Genomic DNA, 25,779 nt, shown 5'->3' with positions numbered 1-25,779 from the left:
AATAACCTGGTATTTCAGACTGACATTTAAAAAATAAAATGTTGACAGAAATTCTGGAGTGGAGTGTAGTTAGGCTTGAATGACTGCTGCTCAGCTGCATAGTAGATACAATCAGGATTTAAAGACATGCTCTGTTGCTGTCTTTATGTAAATGGCACAGTAGTCATCCATGTCCGTAACACTGACCCGCTATTACACAGGAGGCATATGAAGGAAAATGTACACTCAGGACATTCAGCAGGACATTCATTGATGGTGTTTTAGTTACGGTGATGGGTTTTTATTAAATTCCACTTAAGAGTGAAGTGCATATTTAATTCTAATTTAATTTTCTGATATCCATTGCAAATTATACTACATTGGTTCATTTTCTCTTTGTCATAGAACAATATGTGTCATTTTAAGAAGGATGCAAATTACTGTGGCCTGAGAGTACTGAGTTTCAGCTTTCATACTCTTTTTATTTACGATTTCTCATGTTTTTTGCTTGCTGGACCTTTTATATTTCTATTTTTTTTGGCTAACTTCTTTGGTCCAGGAATATTTATGTGATGGATGGCAATTGAATCTTGTACAAACATTCAGACAGTCCCACAGAATATACATCCTAATGACTCTGGTTTCCCGTGTGCGCCAGGAACAGGCCAGAGATTTAAATTATCCAAGGAAACATCCCAAAGCTAGAATTTGTATGTGGGTTGATTGTGGTTGTTAAAGGCCTGAAAAATATGTTCCAACCCAGCCAACATTTGTATGTTGTACCTCGGTTATAAATGGGCTGAAAAATGTTGCTCCATATGGGATTGTTCATGGGTTCCATGTTGGCCCCATGTGAATTGCATGCAATAGTCATGCACAGGTCTATAGTTTGATGAATGGACATGGGTCCACAGTGGTAGTCTTATCTGGGTCCTACTTGAGCCAACCAGATAAACGAATGCAAGCAGACAATTCACATGAGGTCAAAATGAAACCAGCAGACAATCGTATATAGAGCTCCATTTTTCAGTCCATTTATATCTCAGAAGGAACCCTCATGCAAATATTGGCAGATTCCATTTTGGCTCAGTATTGATTGTTACCACTTTTTTTTTTAACCAAATAAACTGGTTTCTCTGTAATTACAGTCTTATTAAAAAGGACTGAAAGTTTGGGAGGTTTGCCACGACATAATCTTCTTTTTAAAAAGAGCATAGCAGAAATATTTTGGTTTCTATAATTGGATCTATAATTTGATCTAACCAAGTGACGTATAGAGTATGTTCTTTGGAGAAATGAAACCAAAGTGGAGATGCAACGGAATAATTGAAAAAACAAGTAAAATCTAGTGCCAAACAGTTTTGAATGGGTGATGAACCTGCGGCTGCAGTCATTGAATCGATCATGAATTGTTTCCTCTGTCCGTGGGTCAATATCCCAGAAAGACTACATTGTATCCAAGAAAGTTTTTTAAAACACTGTTCATATGCCTATGCATGCTTCTCCTTCTGTAGTGGTGACATCCTTGCATTTGCACGAAGAGCCCTACTTGGTTTGGAGTTTGGCATGACTCCAGATTGCTCCATGTCAGTCTCTCAAGCCCCTTTACACACGTTCAAGGGGGAAATATTTTAGCTGATGTTCCTTTCCAACTGTAGGACCCCAAGGCAGAGAAGCACGGCACTTATTTTTTTTTAATCAAGCCTCTGTTCTGTCTTGGGAGGTCATGAGCCAAAACAAAATAGAGAGAATTTCTATCTATAAGCAATGTCATAGAACATACTGCTCTTTCACAATGACACCTCTGTCCTCAGATATTTCTACGATGGCAGCAAGCTGTCTGTCAACATGCATGTGATACCGTGTTGTCTCTATTTGGTCTCTGAGTTTCCAAAAGGGCAACAGCAGCAATTTCACAAGATATCTTTATTTTATTTTATTCATTTATTTTTTGCAAAAATAGCCCGGCCACTGTGTGTAAGGGTCTCCAGACTGTTTCATCTAACTGGAAGCATTTTCACTTTTTCATGAAAGGGAAAACTCTTGACAAGGTGCCATTCAAAAAGCAATTTCAAACTTCCCTTGTGGTTCCCTTGTGTTTTATGTTTTCATTATTATGAAAATGACCAGAGTAGCAAAAATCCATCACTAATTGCATATTAAAGATCATGAGAATATTTAAAATGAAGAAAAAAATATTGACTGATTGATTGATACTGATTGACTGATTGATCAATTCGCTCATCGTATCTTAGACAATGGTGGAACAGGCCTAGAACGCTGGGGGATGAGATCCCAAGATACACTGAGAGCCTCTCCTTTTTGCTCCCCATTTATGTAAATGTCATCATAGCTGTCATTAACTTTGACTTTATTCTTATTTTTCCGTGAGTTGAACTGATCCTAACTGAATTGAGCTGAACCGGACTAAACCAAAATGGTTTTTAGGTGCTTCATTTCATTTCATTCATTCCAGACATGTCAAATCCATTGTATAACATTAACTTTAGTATGAATCTATGGATCTATATACAAATATATACACATACACACATATTTGAACATACCGAATCCCCTGTGGATAAACTTATATAAATAAATACATTTATTTTAACTGAATGTACACATAATACATGACTACAAAAATGTATTTATACCCATTGTGCACACACCTATACATTATAACATTTAAAAATATCTATATAAAGTAATGCATAGAGTAATTTAATATTATTTACTGCAAAATGTTGTAAAAGCGTTGTAAATTGACATTCAGATAGATTCTCACATTCAACTTCACGCTGATACTCCTATACACATTCACACCCACCTGCACATTCACACCCACATATACAGTGCACTCTGTGAGCCCCCAGGTCCCCATTGGAACCCGAACAACTATGGAAACATACCACAACACAGAGGGACCAGGAGATCCAACTACATACTGTACCAATCCAACGTGACTTATCCACAAACAACCACCCACCCAAAAATATAGTCATACCCATTTGTACAATCCTATTTACAGCGTTAGAGACACCCATTCAACTTCACCTCAGATCATCATCCCCGTACTTGTTGAAAATCATCAGTCTAAGCCTTTTCTTAAACAAACTCATGCGTTTACATTGCTTCAGTTCTTGGCTGAGTTTATTCCAGACCTTCACACCACTGACTGAAGTGGCATTTAATCATAACCCCCCTCTCCGAATCTGAATCTGAATCTATCAGTAAAGAGTTTCTGTATATTATCTGGTAGTTGCTTGCTTCTGGATTTATAATAATAATAATAATAATACATTTTATTTATATAGCGCTTTTCTGGGCACTCAAAGACGCTTTACATTAAAACAAAACACATAATACAAATTACACAGGACAGTACAAAAGGACACAACATGAGACAGGACATTAATCACACATTAAAAGCAGTTCTGTAAAGGTGAGTTTTGAGATGGGATTTGAATGCTGGGAGGTCTGTACAGTCACGGATGTTTTTGGGGAGGGAGTTCCAGAGGGTGGGTGCAGCGATGGAGAAGGCCCTGTCGCCCCAGGTCCGGTGCTTGGTTCTGACAGGAAGGGACAGGAGGTTGGCGTCAGAGGAGCGGAGGCTGCGGGAGGGAGTGTAGCGGTGAAGCAGGTTGGTGAGGTAGCACGGGGCCTGGTTGTGGAGGGCTTTGTGGGTGAGGAGAAGGATTTTGAAGTGGATCCGTTGAGGGATGGGGAGCCAGTGGAGCTTCTGGAGGACTGGGGTGATGTGGTCTCTGGAGCGGGTGTGGGTGAGCAGGCGGGCAGCAGAGTTTTGAATATATTGGAGTTTATTGAGAACCTTGGAAGATGAACCGTAGAGGATGCTATTGCAGTAGTCGAGTCTTGAGGTGATGAAGGCGTGGATCAAGGTTTCAGCGGTAGAGAAGGAGAGTGATGGACGGAGACGGGCAATATTTTTCAGGTGGAAGAAAGCAGTCCTTGTGATGTGGTTGACATGGTGTTGGAAGGAGAGGTTACTGTCCAGGATAACTCCGAGGTTGCGGATGTGAGTGGAGGGAGACAGAATGGAGTTGTCCATGGTGAGGGTGAAGTTGTGAGCGGTTTTGGTGAGGGATTTTGGGCCGATGATGAGCATGTCCGATTTGTTGTAGTTGAGTTGGAGGAAGTTCGAGTGCATCCATGACTTGATTTCGGCGAGGCAGTTGGTCAGGGTAGAGTGGGTTGCAGAGGTGAGGGATTTGGTGGAGATGTACAGTTGGACGTCGTCGGCGTAGCAGTGGAAGTGGAGGCGGTGGCGGCGGATGATGTTGCCAAGGGGGAGCATGTAGAGGATGAAGAGTAGAGGACCAAGCACCGAACCCTGGGGGACGCCTTGTGACAGAGGGGCAGTGGAGGAGGAGCAGTTGTTGATGCTGATGAATTGATGTCTGTTGGTGAGATAGGATTTTAACCAGGAGAGGGCGGATCCGGTGATGTAGAGAGATGATTCCAGGCGGGAGAGGAGGATGGTGTGGCTGATGGTGTCGAAGGCTGCTGTGAGGTCCAGGAGAAGGAGAATGCTGAGGTTGCCGGAGTCGGAGGAGAGAAGGAGGTCATTGGTGACTTTGATGAGGGCTGTTTCTGTGCTGTGACGTGAGCGGAAACCAGATTGAAATGTTTCAAACAGATCATTGGAGGTGAGGTGGGTCTTGAGCTGAGTGGCGACGGCGCGTTCCAGAATTTTTGACAGGAAAGGGAGGTTGGAAATGGGCCGGAAGTTGTTCATGGTGTCAGGGTTGAGTCCAGGTTTTTTGAGGATGGGGGTTGCCAGTTTGAGGGTGTCCGGGACTGATCCAGAGCTGAAGGAGGAGTTGACGATGTTGATGATGAGTGGGGAAATGGCTGGGAGACAGTTTTTTATAAATGTGGATGGGATGGGGTCCAGAGCACAGGAAGAGGTTTTCATGCCCATCATGACAGTGGAAAGAGACGCTGAAGACATGGGAGAGAAGTGAGACAGGGGCTGAGTGGTGGAGGGGGGGTAAACAGGTGGGGAGGTGGAGGGGGTGGAGGAGGTGGTCAGGTTACTGTAGATGGTCTGGATTTTGGATTGAAAAAATGAGAGGAAGTCGTTGCACTTAGAGACTGTGAAGGAGTTGGAGATGTTGTCGCTGGGTTTGAGAAGTTTGTTGATTGTGGAGAAGAGAGCCTTTGGGTTGGAGGAGTCGGAATGGATGATGTTGGAGAAGTAGGTGGAGCAAGCTGAGTTGAGGGCATCCTTGTATTGGTGGAGATGATCAGTGTAGGCGAGTTGGTGAACAGTTAATCCAGATTTCTTGCAGAGTCGCTCGAGTTGACGTTTACGGGATTTCAGTTTGCGGAGTTCAGGGGTGTACCAGGGTGCTGAGCGTGCGAAAGAGACTGTTTTGGTTTTGATGGGAGCCAGTTGATCAAGACAGGAGGAGAGTGTATGATTGTAGTAATCCACGAGGTCCGAGGGGTTGTCGGGTGACGGGGGAGGGGAGGCGGACATCTGAGTGGCGAGAGAGGCTGAGAGGGCAGAGGGGGAGATGGATCTGATGTTGCGGAAGGATATTTTGCGTGCTTCTTTGGGAGTGGGGATGGGGATGTTGATGTCCATGATGATTGCCAGGTGATCAGACACGTGGAGGTTGAGGCTGGAGAGCTGATTTATTGTGAGGCCAGTGGAGCAGACGAGATCGAGGGTGTGGCCGCGGGCGTGAGTGGGGAAGTCGACGTGTTGAGTGAAGTTGAGGCAGTGTAGCAGGTCCAGGAATTCAGCAGCAGGTTTACAGTTAGGATCGTTGATGTGGAAGTTGAAATCACCCAGGAGGAGAACAGAGGGAGAGATGGAGCAGAGCTGGGTCAGAAAATCCGAGAGATCCGAGAGAAAGGAGGGGTTTGGTTTGGGGGGGCGATAAATGACGGCGGTGACAAGAGGAGTGGGGCCAGGTAGTTTGAAGGCAGTGTGTTCGAATGAAGGAATGACAGGAATGGGGATGGAGGTTGCTTTAATGTCCTTTCTGTATATTGCTGCAACACCGCCCCCCCGCCCCTCAGCACGAGCTTGTTCCATGTAGGTGAAGTTGGGGGGAGTGGCCTGATTTAGTGAGAAATAGTCCAGGGGTTTGTGCCAGGTTTCTGTTAGACAGAGGAAATCCAGATTATTGTCCGTTATAAATTCATTCAGCAGCAGGCTTTTGTTGTTGAGTGAGCGGGTGTTGAACAGAGCCAGTTTCAGGTGGTGTTGCTTGGTGATTGGCTGAGAGGACTGAGGAAGTGGACGGAGATTGGACAGATTCTGTTTGTTGTGATGACGTAACGAAGTTGCAGGACGGCAGGAAGACCAGAAGGAAGGAATGGAGTTTGGCGACGTGAAGTTGTAGGAAAACATGCGTCCTGAGCGGCTGTGTGGAGGATGGTTTTGCCAGAGTGGACCAGGTGTCGGGCGCGGGTGGTGGGCCGCGGCGGAGTGGAGCGGCGGCATGGTCCCGGTCGAGAGCGGTAGCTGGAAGCTAACGAGAGCTAGCGTCGAGGAGCCGAGGGTCCGGGTGTAGAGGAGCGACGAGAACCCCAGGAATATCCACAGGATTAGCCACAGCATGCTACATCCAGCAGGTAAGCTTGTTGAGGTGGAGATGGTGGTGGCTGAGGACGGAAAACAGCGGTGACCAGTAACGAGTAATGGCAGAGTAGCGAGCAGCTAGCTAGTTGCTTTAGCCGGTGGTTCAGAGCAAAACTTACTCGCGAGGGCTCCAAGAGGAGCCCGCAGCGGAGAGAAGACAGTTGCGGTGTACACGGGAGAAGTAAAAGTTGTATCAAAACTTACCGGCAGAGGCCCAAATACTGGGCCTGCTGCGTTGGAAATGCTTCGGTAAGTTTGACGTGAGCGGGTGCCAGGGATAGACAGACCACGGTTCTGCTGCGGTGTCAGGAGGACCAGAGGTTCTGCTGCGGTGTCAGGAGGACCAGAGGTTCTGCCTTCAATACATATGTGCAGTGAGAGAGAGACAGGAAATAGGGGGGGATCTGGGGGTTATATATCAGCTGTTTGAAATTCTACCAGATCTGGGAGTTTTAGTAGGCAGGAGTTTATAAATAACTCATTAGTGTGGTCCTGGAAACCTGCCTCATGAACCATTCTGATGGCTTTTTTCTGGAGTGTGCACAACAGTCAGAATGAGGTTTTGTAGGTGTCGCCCCCAAATTTCCATACAACAATCCAAACATGGCAAAATAAGTGAGCAATTTACAATATGTAGTGTTTTGTTATTCAATAGATATTTAGCTTTACTGAGGACTGAAATACTTTTGGATATTTTAGCTTGAACATATTGAATGTGAGGTTTCCAGCAGATCTTGTGGTCGATCGCCAAACCCAGAAATATTTATACCCTCCATCACGACTTTAAATCACTGTTCCCCTTAATATTTCCAAACAACATAAACTTTGATTTATCCAGATTTAAAGATAGTTTATTCTTATCAAACCATTAATTTAATGAGTTCATTTCTGAGGTGATTTTCTCCATAATCTGCTATAAATTCTCCCCTTCACAGAAAATATTTGTATCATCAGCAAACAGAACAAACTGTAGTACTTTTGAAACTTTTCATATGTCATATATGTATAGAATAACGAGTTTAGATCCCAATACTGACCCCTGGGGGACACCACATACAATGTCCAAGCATTATAATACTTGGACAACTTGTTGCCTGTTGCTTAAATAGCTTGTTATCCAGTGTAAAACCATCCCCGATCCCCACTTCACCTCCCCATAACACTCCAGTTTTTTATTAATATGCCATGATTTATTGTAGCGAATGCTTTTCTAAGATTAATCAACAACCCAACTGCAAATCTCTTTTTGTCTATGGAGCTTGTTGTGATTTCTTCTATTAATTCCAGGACCTCTAACAATGTGGATCATTAAGACCTTAATCCATATTGGCTTTCAGAAAGCAGTTTTTGTTTATCAATAAATTTGTCCAATCTGTAATTAAATCGTTTTTCTAAAATTTTTGAAAATTGTGGGAGTAAAGAAACAGGCTTGTGATTAGTGAATTGATGTCTGTCTCCAGTGTTCTATGATGGGATGACTTTGCAGTTTTCATTTCTTTTGGAACTGCCCCGGTTCTGAACGACAGATTACAGATGTATGTCAGTGGTTAAACAATCGCCTCAATTACCTTTTTGACTATTGTCACATCTATACCATTACAGTCAGTTGACACCTAGTTTTTACATTTATTTATATCTATGATTTCTCTCTCTTCCACAGCTGAGAGAAACATTGAATTTGGATTCATAGTTATTAAAGGTTCGTTCCATCCATCAGCTGATCCAGCATCACAATTTCTTTCTGCCAGCTTTGGTCCAACACGTACAAAATACCCGTTGAAATTATTAACCACATCATTCATATCATTAATGATTTCATCATTATTGGCCAAATATTGTGGATAATAAGTCTGTCTAAAACTTTTCCAAATGACATTGTTCCATATATTCCATATACCTTTAATGTTATGTTTATTCCTGTCTAATACTTTTCTATAGCATTCCTGTTTTGATATCTGTAAAATAGTTTATTTTTATATTTTTATTCTCAGCTTCTTCAGTTCTGTATTTTATGAATTCTTTATAGAGTGTGTTTTTTTTTTTACAGACATTTTGTTATCCATGGTGTGTCTGAATATTTATTTATTTGTTGGACAGGTCCTATCATACAATAATTTGAAGGTACACATAAATGTTTCATATGCTCTATCAATGTTATTTTCGTTAAAAACTGACTCCCAATTCTGTTTAATCAGATCTTCTTTAAAAGCATTAATTGACTCTTCACACTCTTAAATTGTTGTCCAATATCCTGTTTATCTTTTTTGTAGCAGCTATCATATACTACAAAAACTGGTAGATGGTTGCTGATATCACTTATTAATAGTCCACTTATTGTTTTGTTTTTCTATTAGATTTGTAAATACGTTCTATTCTATTCTATATCTATTAATGTGGCACTGTGAGGAGTAATTCTACTTGGTCTAGTAAATTTAGGATATAATTTAAAGGTTTATCTATCTATCTATCTTGATTTTATTTTTATTTTTGGCTTCATTAGCTCTACAAATCTGTTCACATATAAGCTTTGCTATTTTGAAAGCTACTCCTGAATGAAAAAAATTGTACAAAGCTCCATTAGAACCATGAAAAGTAAGCCTGGAGACACAGTTTACTCAGAAAAAGTTAGTTCGTGTCTGGCTGCACCATCCGCTACTTTGTCTTTCCTTAAAAGCCTGCCACAGGACATGGAGGTGGAAGACATCAAACCGGAGGTCAAGTCTGAGGCAGTATCTGGAGTTCAGTCAGTGGATGAAAGAAGGATGGAGCGGTGCAGGGGCCAGTGGGGCTTACCATTTCAATTCAGATGGCCTCCATCCCTGTGATGTTTACTCAGGAGTTATTCATTTTCTTTAAGTAAACATTTCCAAAAGGAAGCTACTCTTAAGAGACTAAATCTGTTCACAGGAGGAATTTTAACAATATCGTCAAACAGGACTTTTTTCTTTTTAAAGGTTTTTGTACAATTTAGTGCATGTTTTAAAGCAGACTTTAAGCTCTTATTCGCTCAAGGTTTTTATTATACAAGGATGTCCTCTGTTCCTTTGTACTATAAAAAACAAGAAATGACAAAACCTACAGGGAACAAAAGAAATCTATTCTAATAGAATACCAGCCTGTAGAAAATGGTTTTCTTTATTGTCAGTCGTTGTTTAAAAGTTATCCATCTAAGCTAAACCACTGCACATTTTCCTTGCTGCCTTTTTTTCCCTTTCTCATATGATTTGGAATTCCTGTCAGAAGGGGAATATGGGAAATCGGTTGGTGCTTTAAAACTGGAAAAGTGTGAATACCATTTTAAAAGGACTAATTAGCATGAACTCTAAACACTGGTGCATTATAAATGATATTCTGTTAGACCCACTTTTTTTTTCTTTTTTTTGCAGACATGACAACAATATGAGGCCAGCATACCAGGGCAGAGCTATTGCTGATGAAGTATTTTGATTATTAAGGTCACAGTGTAAACAGAAGCCATCCCTCTCCCCCCTCTGTGATTTGAATAATCCAGCATGTGTGTTAATGACACCAACTGCACATCATAATGTATTTCATCACTAATGTTGCCTGTTTTAATTTATAACGATTTGCTGTTGGGTTCATTGCACTTTGAGCCATAATGAGAAGGTGGGATTGCAGTTCCTATATTTGGAACTGCAATCCTAGTTGCAGTAGGATGTCATGTTTAATGTGCCCTTCACAGCAGCCCAACAAACTCTGCATGATGAAAGTTCTCATATGCATAAATGTACAAATGAATTAGCATCCATATAGAAAGCACTCAGTATAGTATCCAATAACATATTCCTCAAGGTATCCCTGTGTTTTACCTTTCACTGCCAATAGTTCATGTAAATCCTGTCTTCTTACACTACATGTCACCTGCCGCTGCGCAACGGGCCACAAGACAACTGGGCTCTGTCCATGCAGAGATGACTGTAATGCCAAACCCATTCTTTTCTCACTGTTTGGAACTTAAATGCACTAGGGCAGCAGCTCTTCCACGCCTCACTATCCAGTTGTTATTCATCTACTCATTTAAATATTTTGTGGTGGGTGGATTTGGGCTGCTGCTGTGTGAAGGGATGAAGGTCTTTTATTTAACTGACCTCATTCTCATGAGCCATGGTCCACGCTATCCCAGTGAGAGCAGGAATTGTTTGGTTATTATGCAGAAGATGACATTTTGGACAAAAATAATGTAGATATACATGAGGTCATATAACTCTAGATATTTTACTTCATTCAACAAATGACAGTCAACCATAGCCCAAATCCCCACTTTATGATCTGAATCCACTATACTCAAAAAAGATTGATAAATACAGTCACATGAACCTAATATATATATAAAAAAAACAAAAAAAAACAACAGTGAGTATTCCATACTCCATACCCAGCCACCGCAGGATCATATTTCCCACGGAGGGGTCAAGTACTTTTCGAACAATCTCCCAAAAAAAATTCATTTTTGGTAAGCTGCACACACATTTCACCAGTCATACTTGTTCAAGCACACCAACATCGTAGTTAGCGATTTACTTGAAAACAAAACATTGACCACCATTGATGTGTTGTCCATGCAGGGTTCCTGAAATATATGTTGCGTTCCGTTTACCTCCGAAGTTTTAACTCAGAAGGACACCATACCTGAATTGACCACGTTCCAAATGCGGAATCGGAAAATGAACTTTTCCAAAAATTGGACTTGCAACTATTAGCAATACAAATTCATAATAATCCTGGAGGAAGAATTTGGCCCATTCAAAAAATGTAAAACATGTCCAGTGCTAAAAAGCTAACCCCTAGTATTCACACATGCAGTTACCAGACACTGTGCATGTAGGAAGTCTGCTCACTTTGAAAGGAGTGGTGTCAAACAGCACCTGAAATGACATCTTTGTTGTTTTGTAGTACTTTTACAAAAGGTGTCATTTTAAATACTGTCACGATAGTGCTTTTGACAAAAAAAAGGGGACAGCAGTTTTCGGCAATTTTGACTGAATCCCTTCACTCTGTATAAAAATCCTAAAAATGATGTTTTCTTAGCAAGTTATGCATATTTTGAGGATTTTTGTGATAACAGTGTTGTTTTTTTTAAATATATGCAGGGAGACCATTGAAAAAGGCAAAAAATATTTACCGTAATTAAAAGCAGTTTTAAGGATTTTGAAGAGAGCGACAGCCTGCCCGAAAACAATCCATAGGGCCTCCTGATCTGAGGGCCGGCACCAACAGTTTCTTAACACTGCCGAATATCTCCTGGCATTGGACACTTTGAATCTCCCTCTCTTGTTGTGGATTGCAAGCTGCAAGGCCAAAAGTCCAAATGTGTTCACTTTTTTCACATGGTCCTCCATCAGTGGAGCGAACTGATAAATTAAACTTTTGTCATAGCCTGTCAGGAAAACACTAAATACATCTACATCCAGCAAAGGAATGATGTGAGTGCTGTCCTCACTTCAATTTTCAAAGAAAAAGTCCAATGTCAAAGCCGCAACTCCTTAGTTGCAGCCACCCACACTGTTTACCATCCACATAACTTTACTAATGTGTTGCCATTGTTTTAAACCCATCCAGAGACTCTCTCCACAAGGATACACTGATGTGACTGCTCCCCATGACTTTTGGGCATAGTTAATGAGCGCCAACGGATGGTAGCTAGACATACCTGCATATTTAAATTTGCTAGCAGTACATCTAGATTCCTAGGCTAGTGAATTACTTCATTCTGTACAAATATCCTAAAAATTGCCTCAAGCTAATTCAATTGTGGATTCTGCATGTAATGGTGGCAGGCAAATGTTTAATAAGTTTCAACTATTCTCGCTTTTTATCAAATTATGACGACACAGATGCTAGCAGGTGGAAACGTTAATGGGTGTGGGACTGTTTCAAAACACACTGCTTACTTGTGTAGCAAGCAGGAAGAAATGTTATTGACTGTTTGTTGTGTGACGAAGGTATGAAAGGCATGAAATTGCATCCACCTATAATCTGTTCCTTGTTCTTGGACAAAGGACAGACACAAGATGTGATCATTGTCCTTGTGGCGCCATCCCTAGAACTGCCCATGTGATATAGCTATAAAAAAAAATAAAAACGTCTTTCACAATTTAACATTGTTCCCCTATCAGTAAAAATTGATTTGGAAATACTTGGTATATATGCTGTTTCTATAAAGCGTATGTGTCATTTTCATTAATTCAAAGACGGACAAAGAGGACATGACTTGAGCGTGACTGAGAGCTAGATAACTAAACCAACTACAAATTAAATATTTAATTCAACATTTTATAAATGCATTAAAAGCTCATGGCACTTCAGTTTATATGTTAAATCTGGTGGACACATGATTATTAATGTGTTTCTTATCTGCTTTGTAATAAATACTATTATGATACATTGTGGCGTGATATATATCGCATATACACAATAATGTTTGCGATCATGTGGTAGCATTCATTATATGTTTTCCATCTTGCTGCTGCTCCACTGCAGTAGTGAAGAAAGAAATGAGCAGATACAGAGCCCTGATAGTGATTAGTTTTGGTAAATTTGAAACTGCAAGAATCCAAGAAAAATCTAATGTAATTTGACTGTGAGACTTGCTTAATGAACTCTATCTACACTACCAAAAGAACGAGAGAGGGTGATATAAAAATATGAGACTTAATTAAGCCAGGATAAAACACTGCTTTTCACACCTGATGAAATCCTGTCTGTTTTCATAAAGACTCTCATACTGCAGCTCCCATTTATTCATTAAATAATGGAATATTTTAACCACAGGGGAGGAAAAGTAATCTGTGATGCTAAGACTGTTGCTTGACAAACTGTGTCCTTTCTGCTCAGAACTGATTTAACCTTAAAATGCTGCATGTATCACATTTTTTACATAAATTTCTAAAACCTGCACCACTCCCATAAAAAAAGTTTCAAACAATAAATAATACATTTAAAAAAAATCAATATATTCATAATGATGTAAAAAATTGGGAGTGTTTCCATTTTAATATAGGATAAACATTAAAAAGAAAAAGATCATTTTTTTGTGTATTTTTTTACGTCAGGGTTAAAAGGGTTTAAAAGCAAATGCTTTTCAAGAATAACCAGGAAAAAATATGTTCTGTTGTTGTTAGAATAGAATTACACTAGCTATATTGTTCGATTATACACATTCTGGATGTCTTGAATTCAGCTTTAACGTAAGAGGTTTCACCATAATTTGTCAAATCATGTATAACTGATGACCATTTAAAATAAAGTGCCCCTATTTTCCAGAACTCAAAAGTATTTGGAAAAACTATATAAACTGTAAATATTGTACAACAATAATTTGTGATACACACATGGAAGATAATTTGTAGACGATGGCTGCCTGAAATATGGAGTCCTTGGGCATTACTGGACTTTAAGTCGCTGCTTTACCAGGTCTTCACTGGAGCCACCTTCAGTTACCGCCTGTTGACTGGCCTTTATCTCAGTTTCATCTGTCCAACAAATCACTGCTGCAAACTGAGAGGGAGAAACCTAACGTGCAATGGGAGAAATGTTTGATTTAATATAAAAAGTAAAGTAATAAAAATATGCAGTCCTTGGGCATCACATTACTTTTGAGCGCCTGAACATGGAGATACTTTGCTTTTAGTTGCTGTAATCCATAAATGGTAATCACCATACATTTGTAAAACTTTTAAAAGCTTCTGGATAACGGTGCAGTGTTGAACTTGATATGAAGTGATTGGGATGCAGCTCTGACAGTTGGTCGAAAAGAAATATACAGTTCTTGTATAATAACTGTACTTGACTTAATATTCATCAACATAAATGCTGCATGGCAACAAATCACTGCTGCAAATGAGAGGGAGATTAGAAACAATTGCATTCAAATTAAAATGTTCATTGGGAGAAATGTTTAATTTAATATAAAAATAAAACTTTGATGACTCCCTGAACTATGGAGTCCTTGGACATCACTACATTTGAGTTCCCTCCCCTGAAGATGCTTTGCCAGGTCTTCACTGGAGCCACCGTCAGTTACTGCATGTTTGCTGGCCTTTATCTCAGTTTCATCTGTCCAAAGAACTGATTCCAGGAATAAGGAGACTTTTATAGATTTTTTTCTAGCAAAAATCAATCTGACTCTCCTGTTCTTGAATGTTGCCAGTTGTTTGCACCTTATTGTAAACCCTCTGTCCAGACTTTGAATGTACCTTTTTCACATGCATTGAGAGATTTCGTTGAACTTCATATAGCTCCATTAAACCTTTCAACAAGGGAGCAGACAGAACCTGGCCATTCAACTTCTCAGATAACTGTCCTAATACTTGTGAGTACCTCAACATGGAGATGCTTTGCTTTTAGTTGTTGTAATTCCTAAATGGTAATCACCATACGTTTGTAAAACCTTTGAGCGGTTCTGGACCTAACTGTGCAGTGTTGAACTTGATATGAAGTGATTGGGATGCAGCTCTGACAGCTGTTTGAAAAGAAATATACTGTATGTGCTTGCATATTAATTGTACCTGACTTAATATTTGTTAACATAAATGCTGCATCACAACAAATCACTGCTGCAAGAGAGGGAAATTAGAATCAACTGCATACAAATTAGAACGTTCAATGGGAGAAATGTTTGATTTAATATAAAAAGAAACATTTGATCTAATTTTAACAAACATCACGTATGATAAAAGCTGAATCTGTAATTTTGTCTCCCCAAGGACTTGCTTAGCATAACAGACACCACAAGACATTGTAATGTAGTATTATCATAACAATGGAAATTAACATACAAATGAGGACACTATAAAGCCCACTTAACAGTTTACAGGCTACTAAACATCTAACTGTGCCATCTAATTAAAATCCATCCTTGTATCTCTGTTAGAATAACCCTAAAACACATATAAAGAGGTATTGAAAGAACAGTTTTAAAACAGGACAAAGATACTGGCTATCATAACGGGTCAGACATGTACTGCAGCCGATGCTGCTGAGTGCAACTGCAGCATCGGCTTTTCGTGTAATTGAGGCAGTGAGACCCTCCACAAGGGCTCTCTGTGAATCTAATAGTTCACTTAGAGCTCTTGTGTAATCTGGGGTCAAACGGTCATTGCCTCGACAGCAGTCACTGAAATCTATAGAAAATACCAGTAGAGTGAACAAGCCTACAGATAGCATCTCTGCAGCTCAAGGCGTATTGTTGCCTTACGTACAGAGAATCAAGTCTAAGATGCTCTCTCACCTGAAGAAGTTCAGTGATATTGTTTTAACTGAATACACTCTGTATCTCCATCACCACAAGGGTGGAATCTGCGTTTCCACTTTTTCAGTTTTTATACTTTTGCCATTTACAGTGAGGAAGTGTTTGGTTGTTTCCTTTCACTGTCGCTCAGTACTGGAGTTGAGGGGGGATGAGGGGGGATGGCATCCCCTCTGAAATAAAAACGGTCAACATCATCCCCCCTGTAAAACTGCCATCCCCCCTTTCCATCCCTTACGTCATTTCATCAATGAATGTGGTTTTACTGCTATTTCAACATTTAGAGTCATCACCAGAAAAATAACTTATTTGACAATTTTCACCTGTTTCAAGTAAATTTTCACTTGAAATAAGTAGGAAAATCTGCCAGTGGGACAAGATTTATCTTCTCATTACAAGCAAAAAAATCTTGTTCCACTGGTAGATTTTTCTACTTATTTTAAGTGAAAATCTACTTGAAACAGGTGAAAATTGTTGTTTTTTCCAGTGATGAGTCTTGTTTTAAGTGTAATGAGATTTTTTTTACTAAAATGAGACATTTTAACTAGAAATAAGACAAATATTCTTGTTAAGATTTTGCGTTTTTGCAGTGATCCATTTCACTTATCCTGTGAAGGACAGAGGCATATTGATAAGTTCAGAAAACTGTTTTTAATTGTTGTGTTTTGATGTATTTGATGTAAGCCCAGTGGATATTTAAAGCTTACAGAAGGCTGCATTTAACTGCTGCTATGTCATTCCTGCAGTATTTCTACAGGTGTTTTGGTCAGTGCTATTATTTGTAATATATTATATTATTTGTAATCAGCACAAATTATCTGTCCCCATATGATAAAATCCACCATCCCCCCTGATTTTTTTTTACAACTCGAGTAGGAATTGAAACATTTAGATTGATGTAAGTCATAGAAACGAATTAGTGTCTCCAATAGGATTACAGATAGTTGAATGCTATGTGAAGGTTAAAGTGTTTTATTGAATTTGTTTTTTAGGTCTTACAGTCTTGTGTGTGTTTTTGCAGGCTAATCGTTGAAACTACGGCACAGTATTGTCTTATTCAGACTAAGATAGTGTTAAACACCATAAAATGAACTTTGTTTGAGTTTTGCTTCAGGGCATAATTTGCTGACAAAAGACTTACATCAAAATGTAGGTCAAAACAGACACGTGAGTGAAGATTCATTCATCTGGCTTCTATGAGGATACAAGCTTAATTTAAAGAATTTTCACACCTAATTAATGTGTCAATCCACATGTGACTTACTACTATTAAAAGTAAGTACGGTACAGTCCTTGTGACTTGACTATCCGTCCATTCATCCATTATCTACTGCAAATCAGTTTATTCCTGTTCAGGGTCAGAGGGATCTACTGGAGCATATCGCAGCTTTCCTCAGTTACATTCAAGCAGTGGACAGAGGCAGTGTTACACTCTGGACAGATCCCCAGTGCTTCTTAGGGCCACGCAGGGCTGGTTCTAGGATTTTGGTGGTCCTACACAAAAGGGTATTTGTTGCCTCAAAACACTCCAAGTGCAAACATCAAATCACACATAATGCTCACAACCGATTGAACAGACACGCAGTAGAAATTAATCATCAACAAATCCCTTACTGAGAAAACTGAATGAACTTTCATAAGGATAGGTTTTGTGGAATATGTTTATATGTTAAATAAATTGAGCTAAACCCCAGTTGCGAGCCTTTTGATCATGGAGTCCCTTTTAGCACTTGTGGCCTTAAACAGCCACATAGGGAGTTTATGCCAGGAACCGGCCCTGGGGCCACCTAAACAACCACACACACTCACATCTGCACATGAGATTCACTAATGCACCTGACATACATGTTTTGGGACTGTGAAAGGAAGCCAATGACTAAATCTGGCATTTCTAAACATATAGGAGGTTTGAACTTCATGTTTTTTTGTTGTTATGTTATTCTTTTGAGTTTCCCGGCTACATCTTTATTAATATGCTGTTATTCCTGGTATTATATCATCAATCCGACTTTGACTTTAATGTGGAAAAATTATAGGCACGGTATTCTTCATTAACAGCGGGTAGCTGCAGTTGTTTGATTCCCAGCAGAAATAGACATGGGCAGTTTGATGCTAATGATCCTGTATCTGCATTATGCTGTTCAGTCTACTGTAGGTGGGTATTTTCAGCCGAGCGTTCCAACTGTGCTAATAATTCCTCTACAGCATAGCCGCCAATACATCCTGAGCTGCCATACAAACATGTAACCTGATCCTTTTCTTGATGCAATTGTAACATAATACCTTCCACTGGAGATCTATCTATCTAGGATTATACTAGCGTGTCTGCTACCCATAGTTACCATAACATCATTTTACAGTAATGCTCAGAAATTGATGATCTCCAGTAAAATCTCCAGTAAAGTGAAGCACATTTAATCATCTCTGAAAACATAATGTAATCCAGGGATTCAGTTCCATTTGCCAGGGCTCACATGGGTAGGTTTGATAGCTTGATCAATTGAAATGAGAAAAGAAAAAGAAACAACATAGAAATTACAAATTGATTTCAGAGAATCCCCATATTGATATTGCTGCACCACAGATAGCCTGTTTGTAGATGAACAAACAAAAAAATCAAGGACTTTGCATCTTTTTGTTAATCAAATATTCCAAATTGCATTGTAAAAGTAATACATGCACTGCACTCAGTTGAAATTACGTGCTGAAAGTGATACATGAGAGACAAAAACAACCAGCTTCAGCAAAAGGAAAATATGGAGAAAAAGTTAATCAAAAAAGCACTAATATTGAAGTTGTAAAATATTATGAAATTGCATTTGGGCAGACGATGCTCTGAGTTATATACAATGGATTTGATGGACCACTTGAGTTAATGGATCATTTCAAGCTCCAGAAAGGATGGAAGTGGCCAAAACAAATGCACAGCGCAAGCCCCTGAAGTCCCTCAGAGTTCAGACGGATATAAATGGGAGCACTGAAACAATATTTCTCTTCCCCACATATAGACACGAAAGGCACACTCAGGCCTATCCAGCCAACTTGACATATACTATACCCTGACAAATTTATTACCATTAAGCTTCTGCAAGGAACCATGTGACTCATGATTTATAACAATCACCTGCTTTATGTCAGAAGATGCAAAATTGCCTGTGCATGCCCTGGTTGATAAAAGGTGTGGTGAGTGTTTCTGTAATAATTAAGTATTTACCTGTTTTGTCTTGGAGAGAAGAGTGTGTCCATGTGATTACTGAGATTTTAAAATACAGCTTCGGATGGATGAATCACAAAAAGGTTTCTACATCTATGATCGGGTTTTGTTTCTCATGGGTATTCATCAACTGCATCTAAATATAAAGCTCTTTGATATTTACATGGAACAAAATAGAAGATTCCCAATTTTAAAAACATTTAGACATGAGATTCACACGTGGTTCCTATGTACTGTATGCATGTAAGTGTAACAAATATGAGGGAGGAAACCAGTTGAGCGTACATGTTTCTTCCTCAGAGGCATGAAGAATTGATGATCTGTGGTGATATATTTGGACTATCATTTCCTCTAGTAATTTACTATGGGGGCAAAAAAGAGACAGGACTTTGCAGTGATGCTGTTCTCCTTTTAGGAAGGCAGCTGTGCAGATGCGACTTTGAATAAATAATTGGATACAAACACACATTTCTACAAATGTGATTACACTCTATTACGTTCGGTCCTTCAATGCAACATATTCCATAGAAATGTGAGTCTGCATTCATGCTGTTTGTTGGGTGAATTTAATATGCACCTCTGCATATTCACTTACGTGGTCCAAATGTAAGAAAATCTTCATTTCATTCCAGCAATCCTTGGTCTACTTCCGCCATTGGGGGGGGTCACTCACGAGGGTCCGATTCAATTATTCTTCCTCTCACAACAGGAGGAAAACATTTTCATGGTGAATGGTTTGCCTAAATAGATTACCATCTCAAATAATTCAATTTCCATTAATTTGATTGATTTCATACCAAGTGGAAAAGAAATCTTAATTTAAAAGCATTGCAGCCCTAATCAAACATTAACCGAGAAACAGGCGCTGGCAAAAAAATCCTTTATGACCAGCTTCTAGACTCATTTAAATTGAAAATACTGAAGGCTGCTCTGGTTTGTATCAGTACTACCACTGTTCAGTACATAAGGTCGTGCGGTAACACCCTGCGCACAGTTAATCACATACACAGAGAATCTATGGCCATCACTACAGAGGATCCAGATGAAGCAGTTCAGTCATCTGATCCATTCACATCCATTATTCATTGTGCTCAGGGAGACAGAAACGCTGGGCTTCTCTTCTCAGAGAGACCCAGGAACCCCATCTATTCTGGTGAGCAAAGGAAATGCCAGGCGATGGTGGAGTGAATCACCACAACACCAAACGAGCAAAGGGGGAAGATTTTGCAAGACTGAAAACAAAAGTTGGAGTTGTGGATAATTGCATGGGAATTTTAGTGAGTCATCAAATGAAATTGTAAAAAAAAAAGCCACATTTTAAAAGAAAGGTGTCATTATGACTTCTCGAGGCTTTCTCCAGCACGTGGACCTTTAGGCCGCTCCTCACCAGTGTTACACTGTTAGGAAATGCAGCAGCTTGGCCACTGCTGTGAGGAGAAAACACCTTGTGGAGACTTTGCGTGAGTGGCAGGCAGAACTGGCAAGCTGCCACAGATAATAACATCTGAAATAAATTTGATGTGTGGAATTCAATCTGTAGTGATAGGGACGGCTGCAGCATTAGAGCGAAGTTCTAAATGCTATCTACTCATCCATGGAATGAGGACTGACACGCAGCCTCAGAGAATAGATTGTGCAATTAGCAGCCTTTGTGCTGTTTTGACACAATGAAAAGGGGAAATGAGATTCAACGTTGTCATGCACGACTCTCTGTAGCTCTGTGATTCTCATGAGATAGTCTTCCTGTACTTCAGGTGAGAATAAGTTGAGACATTATAGAGGAGAAGTAATAAAGTACCCGAAGAAAGAGCAGGAGAGAGTTCAGCTTGTGCTTATTATTAGTCTTAAATATTTCATTCCAAATGTGCGATTTTCAAATTATGATGTGATATTTCTTGCCCCTTTCTAGGTGTGTGCCACCTCAGCTGTGGCCATAAGATGCAATTCACAATTTCGAGAGAGGGGGGCGCTCTTTGAGTGTGCATTGGAAAAGAAAAAGCCTTGAAAAGCAAGAGTTTCAACCAACTTCATGAATTATTCTTTTAATTAAACAGCTTTGAAAGCGTTTGTATCCTCAAACATTGTTGCCTTCCTAACATACACACATGTTCTTCTCTGGTATACCACAGATCTTTCTTTACAACTTTTCAACACAATCCCAGATGAATGAATTTTTAAAAATCTTCTCGTTGCAGGAAACAGAAGAACACAGAACAGAATAATACAATCTGTTTTATTGGGGCTGCCTCTAGAATGACAACTGTGCAATGAACTTTTTTTTATTGTGTATTTGTGCCATAAACCCAAAGCCGAGCCAGTTGAGTATAGGCTGGTCTCCCACACACGAACCAACAGCGTAAAACCGTAAAAGAAAATGACTATAATATTCCCATAAAGTGTCTGTGGTTCTCGGTGGTGAATGCAACTTCACAGGGGTGCATGGCATTTTACATTTCTTGTGAAATCACTTCCATATTCCCTTCAGTATCTCGACTGAGAATTACAGTGTGTTTTTTAGTGGCAATAAGGGGCACAATAATAACCGAGTCAGTCTTTACATTTAAAAAAAACTCTCCTCCAGCAGCAGCAGCAGCGCGGTGATATTTCTATATCATGTTATAAGCCTAGATGTCATTGCAACACAAGGCAGCCCAATCCGACAGCGGGCTCCCTCCCTCCCTCCGCCTCTCCTGTGTCTACATTTCCATCCCATGGCCGTCTCTAGGTGATTTAGCGCCGCCAGTCTCAAGCAGGTGTCCAACATGGCGATCACGGGAAGCGGATCTCTCGCTATTTCTTTCTCTGTTTTCGTGATTTCGGTGGCGTTTCTTCCGAAAGGTAAGTTTTTGTCTTTTTTTTTTTTTTTTTTTTTTTTTTTCATGGCATCTTGTGTGTCTGTGATGCGGTATTACCTCCTTCCACGCACAACCACACACACACGCACACACACTAAAAAAAAAAAAGAGCCTGAGGAGAAGCTGCCGGAGAGAAGTTGTGGTGCGTTTTGCGCGCTGGATGCGCACAAGATTTCCCCTCAAATCTCAGCATCACTTTCGATCCTCGCTCGGGTTTTTCTAAATAATCACGAAACTGTTGAGCCATCAGTGGATCATTTTGGAGGGTGCCGCTTTGATTTCATTTCATGTTGTTTTATTGGGATTTTTTTTTTTTTTTGCTGCAATAGGCTACGCTACCAGAGGACTGGGCTGCATGGGGAAAAAAAGTAATATTAGTGCTGCTCATGTTGCACCGGCGGATTTAAAGTATCTGCTGCGATGATCGGGAGAAGTGGTTGTATTATTTCCATCTTGTCAAGTAAAACCCTCACTACAACGTGTCTCTCTCTCTGTGTCTGTGTGTTATGAACCGCATGTGGAGCATGCGTCGCCGCGTACCCTACGCCGTAGCATTTGCGTCGGTGTAACGCGGAACCATAAATCAGCCTTTAGTCCACACGTCTCTGTCAAGAGTGCGCTTCAGGTGCGCGTCGGAGGGAAAAACACGCATTGCAGCTCAGTGTCCTCTGGCGCTCCAGTCCAGTCCGCAGGAAGGCAGGAAGGGGGGCAACATCTGCCATGTCTCTCTGAGGCTTTTAGCAGAACCAAGGGGGGGCTTTAGTGTGCACGACCACTGCAGTCCCCGGTCCGGTAGTTCCCCCTCCTCCACCTCCCTGCTCCTCCACCGGGGTTGCATCACAGTTGCGAGAGTCAGTGTTTTTTTTTAATTCTTTTCTCTCTGTCTCTCTTTCTCTTTCTCTCTCTCTCTCTGTCTCTCTTTCATTGACGCATGTGAGGTAGTTGAAATGTCAGCTTGCAGCCACTTTAAATCCCTCCCAGATGTAGGATGGACGTCAGTCGCCGGGCGAGTAAATAGCGCGCAACAGTTGTGATGACAGGTTTACACTCGGGGACAATTTAGTGGCTCCCTTTATTTGCTTCCCATATTGCCATTACTGGTATGTAAAAAATCAACAGGTCTGCAGAAACTCAGCAGTGCTTGTGCTGGAGAGAGAGTGAGCCATCCTGCTTCCAACATGTTACTTCACTGCAAAAACTCAAAATCTCAACAAGGATATTTGTCTTATTTCTAGTTATAATGTCTCATTTTTAGTCAAAAAAATCTCATTACACTTAAAACAAGACTCATCACTGGAAAATACAACAATTTTCACCTGTTTCAAGTAGATTTTCACTTAAAATAAGTAGAAAGATCTGCCAGTGGAACAAGATCTTTTTTTTCTTGTAAAGAGAAAATAAATCTTGTCCCACTGGCAGATTTTTCTACTTATTTCAAGTGAAAATTTATACTTGAAACAGGTGAAAATTGTCAAATAAGTTATTTTTCTGGTGTAATGAGTGTAAGGAGATTTTCTGACTACAAATGAGACATTTTAACTAGAAATAAGACAAATATTCCTGGTAAGATTTTGAGTGTTTGCAGTGTTGTAAAAGGATTTTTTTTTTTTACTGTTTTTTTTCTTCCCCATTTCATTACTTACAAGGTTTTCTTTTCACAGTCGCTGAGTGTATTGTGTTCTTGTGTGCTGAATGGCAGGTAAATGAAATTTACAGCATTTGTCTCATGTCTCCTTGTCACAATAATTTAATTAACCACTGCAGTCAATAAAATAATGCATCATGAATGCACAATTACTTCAAGCTCAGCACACTTGTCTGCCACTGGGAAAACAAAGTGGTGACTTTATTTAGGTAAAATCCTACAAGCTGGAAATGTTTTTGTTTTTTCTTTGTTTGTTTGTATTTCTGTGTTGGTCCTGGTAGCAAGAACAGACCCAAGCCCTCTCTGATGTGCTGACACTCTGCTTTGAGGCAGCTTTCAGTTTTTCCTCCGTTGCTGCTCCAGAAGCAGTGGATTTGAACTCCGAGTGAGCACAGTGGTCCCTATAGCTGCATGTTAGACACCACACTAGTAAGAAAAAGAAAAAAAGAGAGGGTGAATTAAACAAAGAGAGAGACAGCTGGCCCCAGACATCAGAAGAGAGAGCTGTTTGTGCAGTGCACATCGGCACTGATAAAACTAAAGAGCTGCCTCAGCTGAGCATCCTTGTTATGAAGTGATGGGAATCTGCATTTCAACAGAGAAACTGTTGAGCAGTTTTTCTCCGCCTGCATCTCCTGGGGCCCGGCCTGTTGTAGCGCATCAGATGGTTGAATTTCAGAAGGTTCCATGATCCCACTTATTGCCAGTTTAAAGCCATTCGTCAGGACTGAGTGATGGTGAAGTGGATCAATACGAGCTGTCATGAAGCCTCAAGGCGCTGCTGGGGGACGGGATCTGAGAGAAACAAAAGGAAACATGCAGTTGATACAGAGCTCGTGGTTGCCAGTTGGCATGTGACCCGGTGAGTGATTGAAGATGTTCGTCTGTGGCTGCTTATGGCGGGGATTGGCTTTGAAACAGATACTGCTGAAATTTGCTCACGGTGTGCTGCTCTGCCCTCAATTTGTGCTTCTCTATTTGTATTCTGGTGGGTGGTTGAATTTTATTTCCTCTCTTATCATACATGAGTTGATCTCCCTGTGTTTCATGATTGTCCTTTGGCAGCGGTGCATGTTGGCACCTACAGGAAGTACATCTGTACTTTTCCATGCATACTTAAGTTGCGCATTTAAGATAAGGTTATTAGATCAGTGGCAGCCGTGGTATTTATAAATAATAGCCCGAAGATCAACGGTACACATGAATTAAGTCACTAAAATTCTTCATGATAAATCTTTAACAGAAAACCTTTTCACGTACTTTCCAACCACACACATGGTCAAGACCTCTTCTGCATAATGTTGAGTCAACCTTTTCTCGAACAAGCATGCCACTCTGATGAAGTCCAATCAAAGTCCCTCAATGGCGGGAATAAAAGCCACGAAATCAAAGAAAAATACTCTGACATCTCAGCAGTGGCATGGATCCCAGAAAATGGAGGAGAAGCTATGCACAAAGCTGACGCACACCTTCTTAAGGATAATTTATGGTTCTACAGAGCAGCAACACGCGTAGCCTGTACATATGAGACCTACATTGTTGTTTGGGGTTTATACTTGTCTGTTGTCATTGTTCTCGCTCTTTATTTACATCACCAAATGCTAAGAGGCAGCACAGGTTTATTTCTGCAGTGCTGAGCTTCCTTGTGTGTACTTCTGATAAAGCAGAGGAGCAAATGCAGCGTATCTCATGTGAATTGGAGCTGATAAATGTTGAGCGACAGTAATTTTCACTGATGCTGCAGCGATCTACTTTCTTACCCGGCTTGGAAATGAAGTAGTAGCGTCTCATTTGTTGATTAATGTTTGTGGAGAGGTGCACGTCAGGTTACGGTGTCCACACGTCGTCAGTTTGACACTGAAGCCTGAAGCAAGCTTTAGATGTGTTTAATGAGTTTCCATTAGCCAAACAAAGACATCGTGGTGTCAAACCTAACAAAACAACAAAAGAAAAATGGAAAACAAAAGTAGTATGCACGTTGCTGTAATTGACGAGTGTAATCATTCACCACACTCTAGACTCCAAGTCTCCAAATGTACACCTTCTCAAATAAGTCTCATAAATGCAGAACAGCACTGTGCAAAAATCAGACAACTCTCACAGACATTGCAATGTCATAAAGTGTCCAACAGAAAAAGTAAAAAAAGAAAAAGACTCCTGCTGTTTCTTTTCATTTTATTTGTCAATTCTTTTATTTAA

At 40.2% G+C, this 25,779-nt stretch overlaps 1 protein-coding gene across 3 annotated transcripts in view; it reads left to right on the top strand.

The window, feature by feature from the left end:
* The first annotated feature begins 21,757 nt into the window (after nucleotides 1–21,757).
* cadm1b (cell adhesion molecule 1b) overlaps nucleotides 21,758–25,779 on the top strand; it is a 247,132-nt gene continuing 243,110 nt past the window's right edge. For 2 of the 3 annotated variants that reach the window (XM_061719562.1, XM_061719561.1), the window contains exon 1: nucleotides 21,760–21,918. In XM_061719562.1, the coding sequence (XP_061575546.1) occupies nucleotides 21,843–21,918 (76 nt within the window). In that variant the 5' untranslated portion in view covers nucleotides 21,760–21,842. Of the gene's footprint in view, nucleotides 21,919–25,779 lie in introns of all 3 variants that reach the window. The other variant, XM_061719563.1, reaches the window with a different exon arrangement.

This window comes from Cololabis saira, chromosome 4, assembly GCF_033807715.1.
Source record: "Cololabis saira isolate AMF1-May2022 chromosome 4, fColSai1.1, whole genome shotgun sequence".
Classification (NCBI taxonomy): domain Eukaryota; kingdom Metazoa; phylum Chordata; class Actinopteri; order Beloniformes; family Belonidae; genus Cololabis; species Cololabis saira.
The sequence above is the reverse complement of the archived record's forward strand: the minus strand, read 5'-3'. Positions and strand labels throughout refer to the sequence as shown.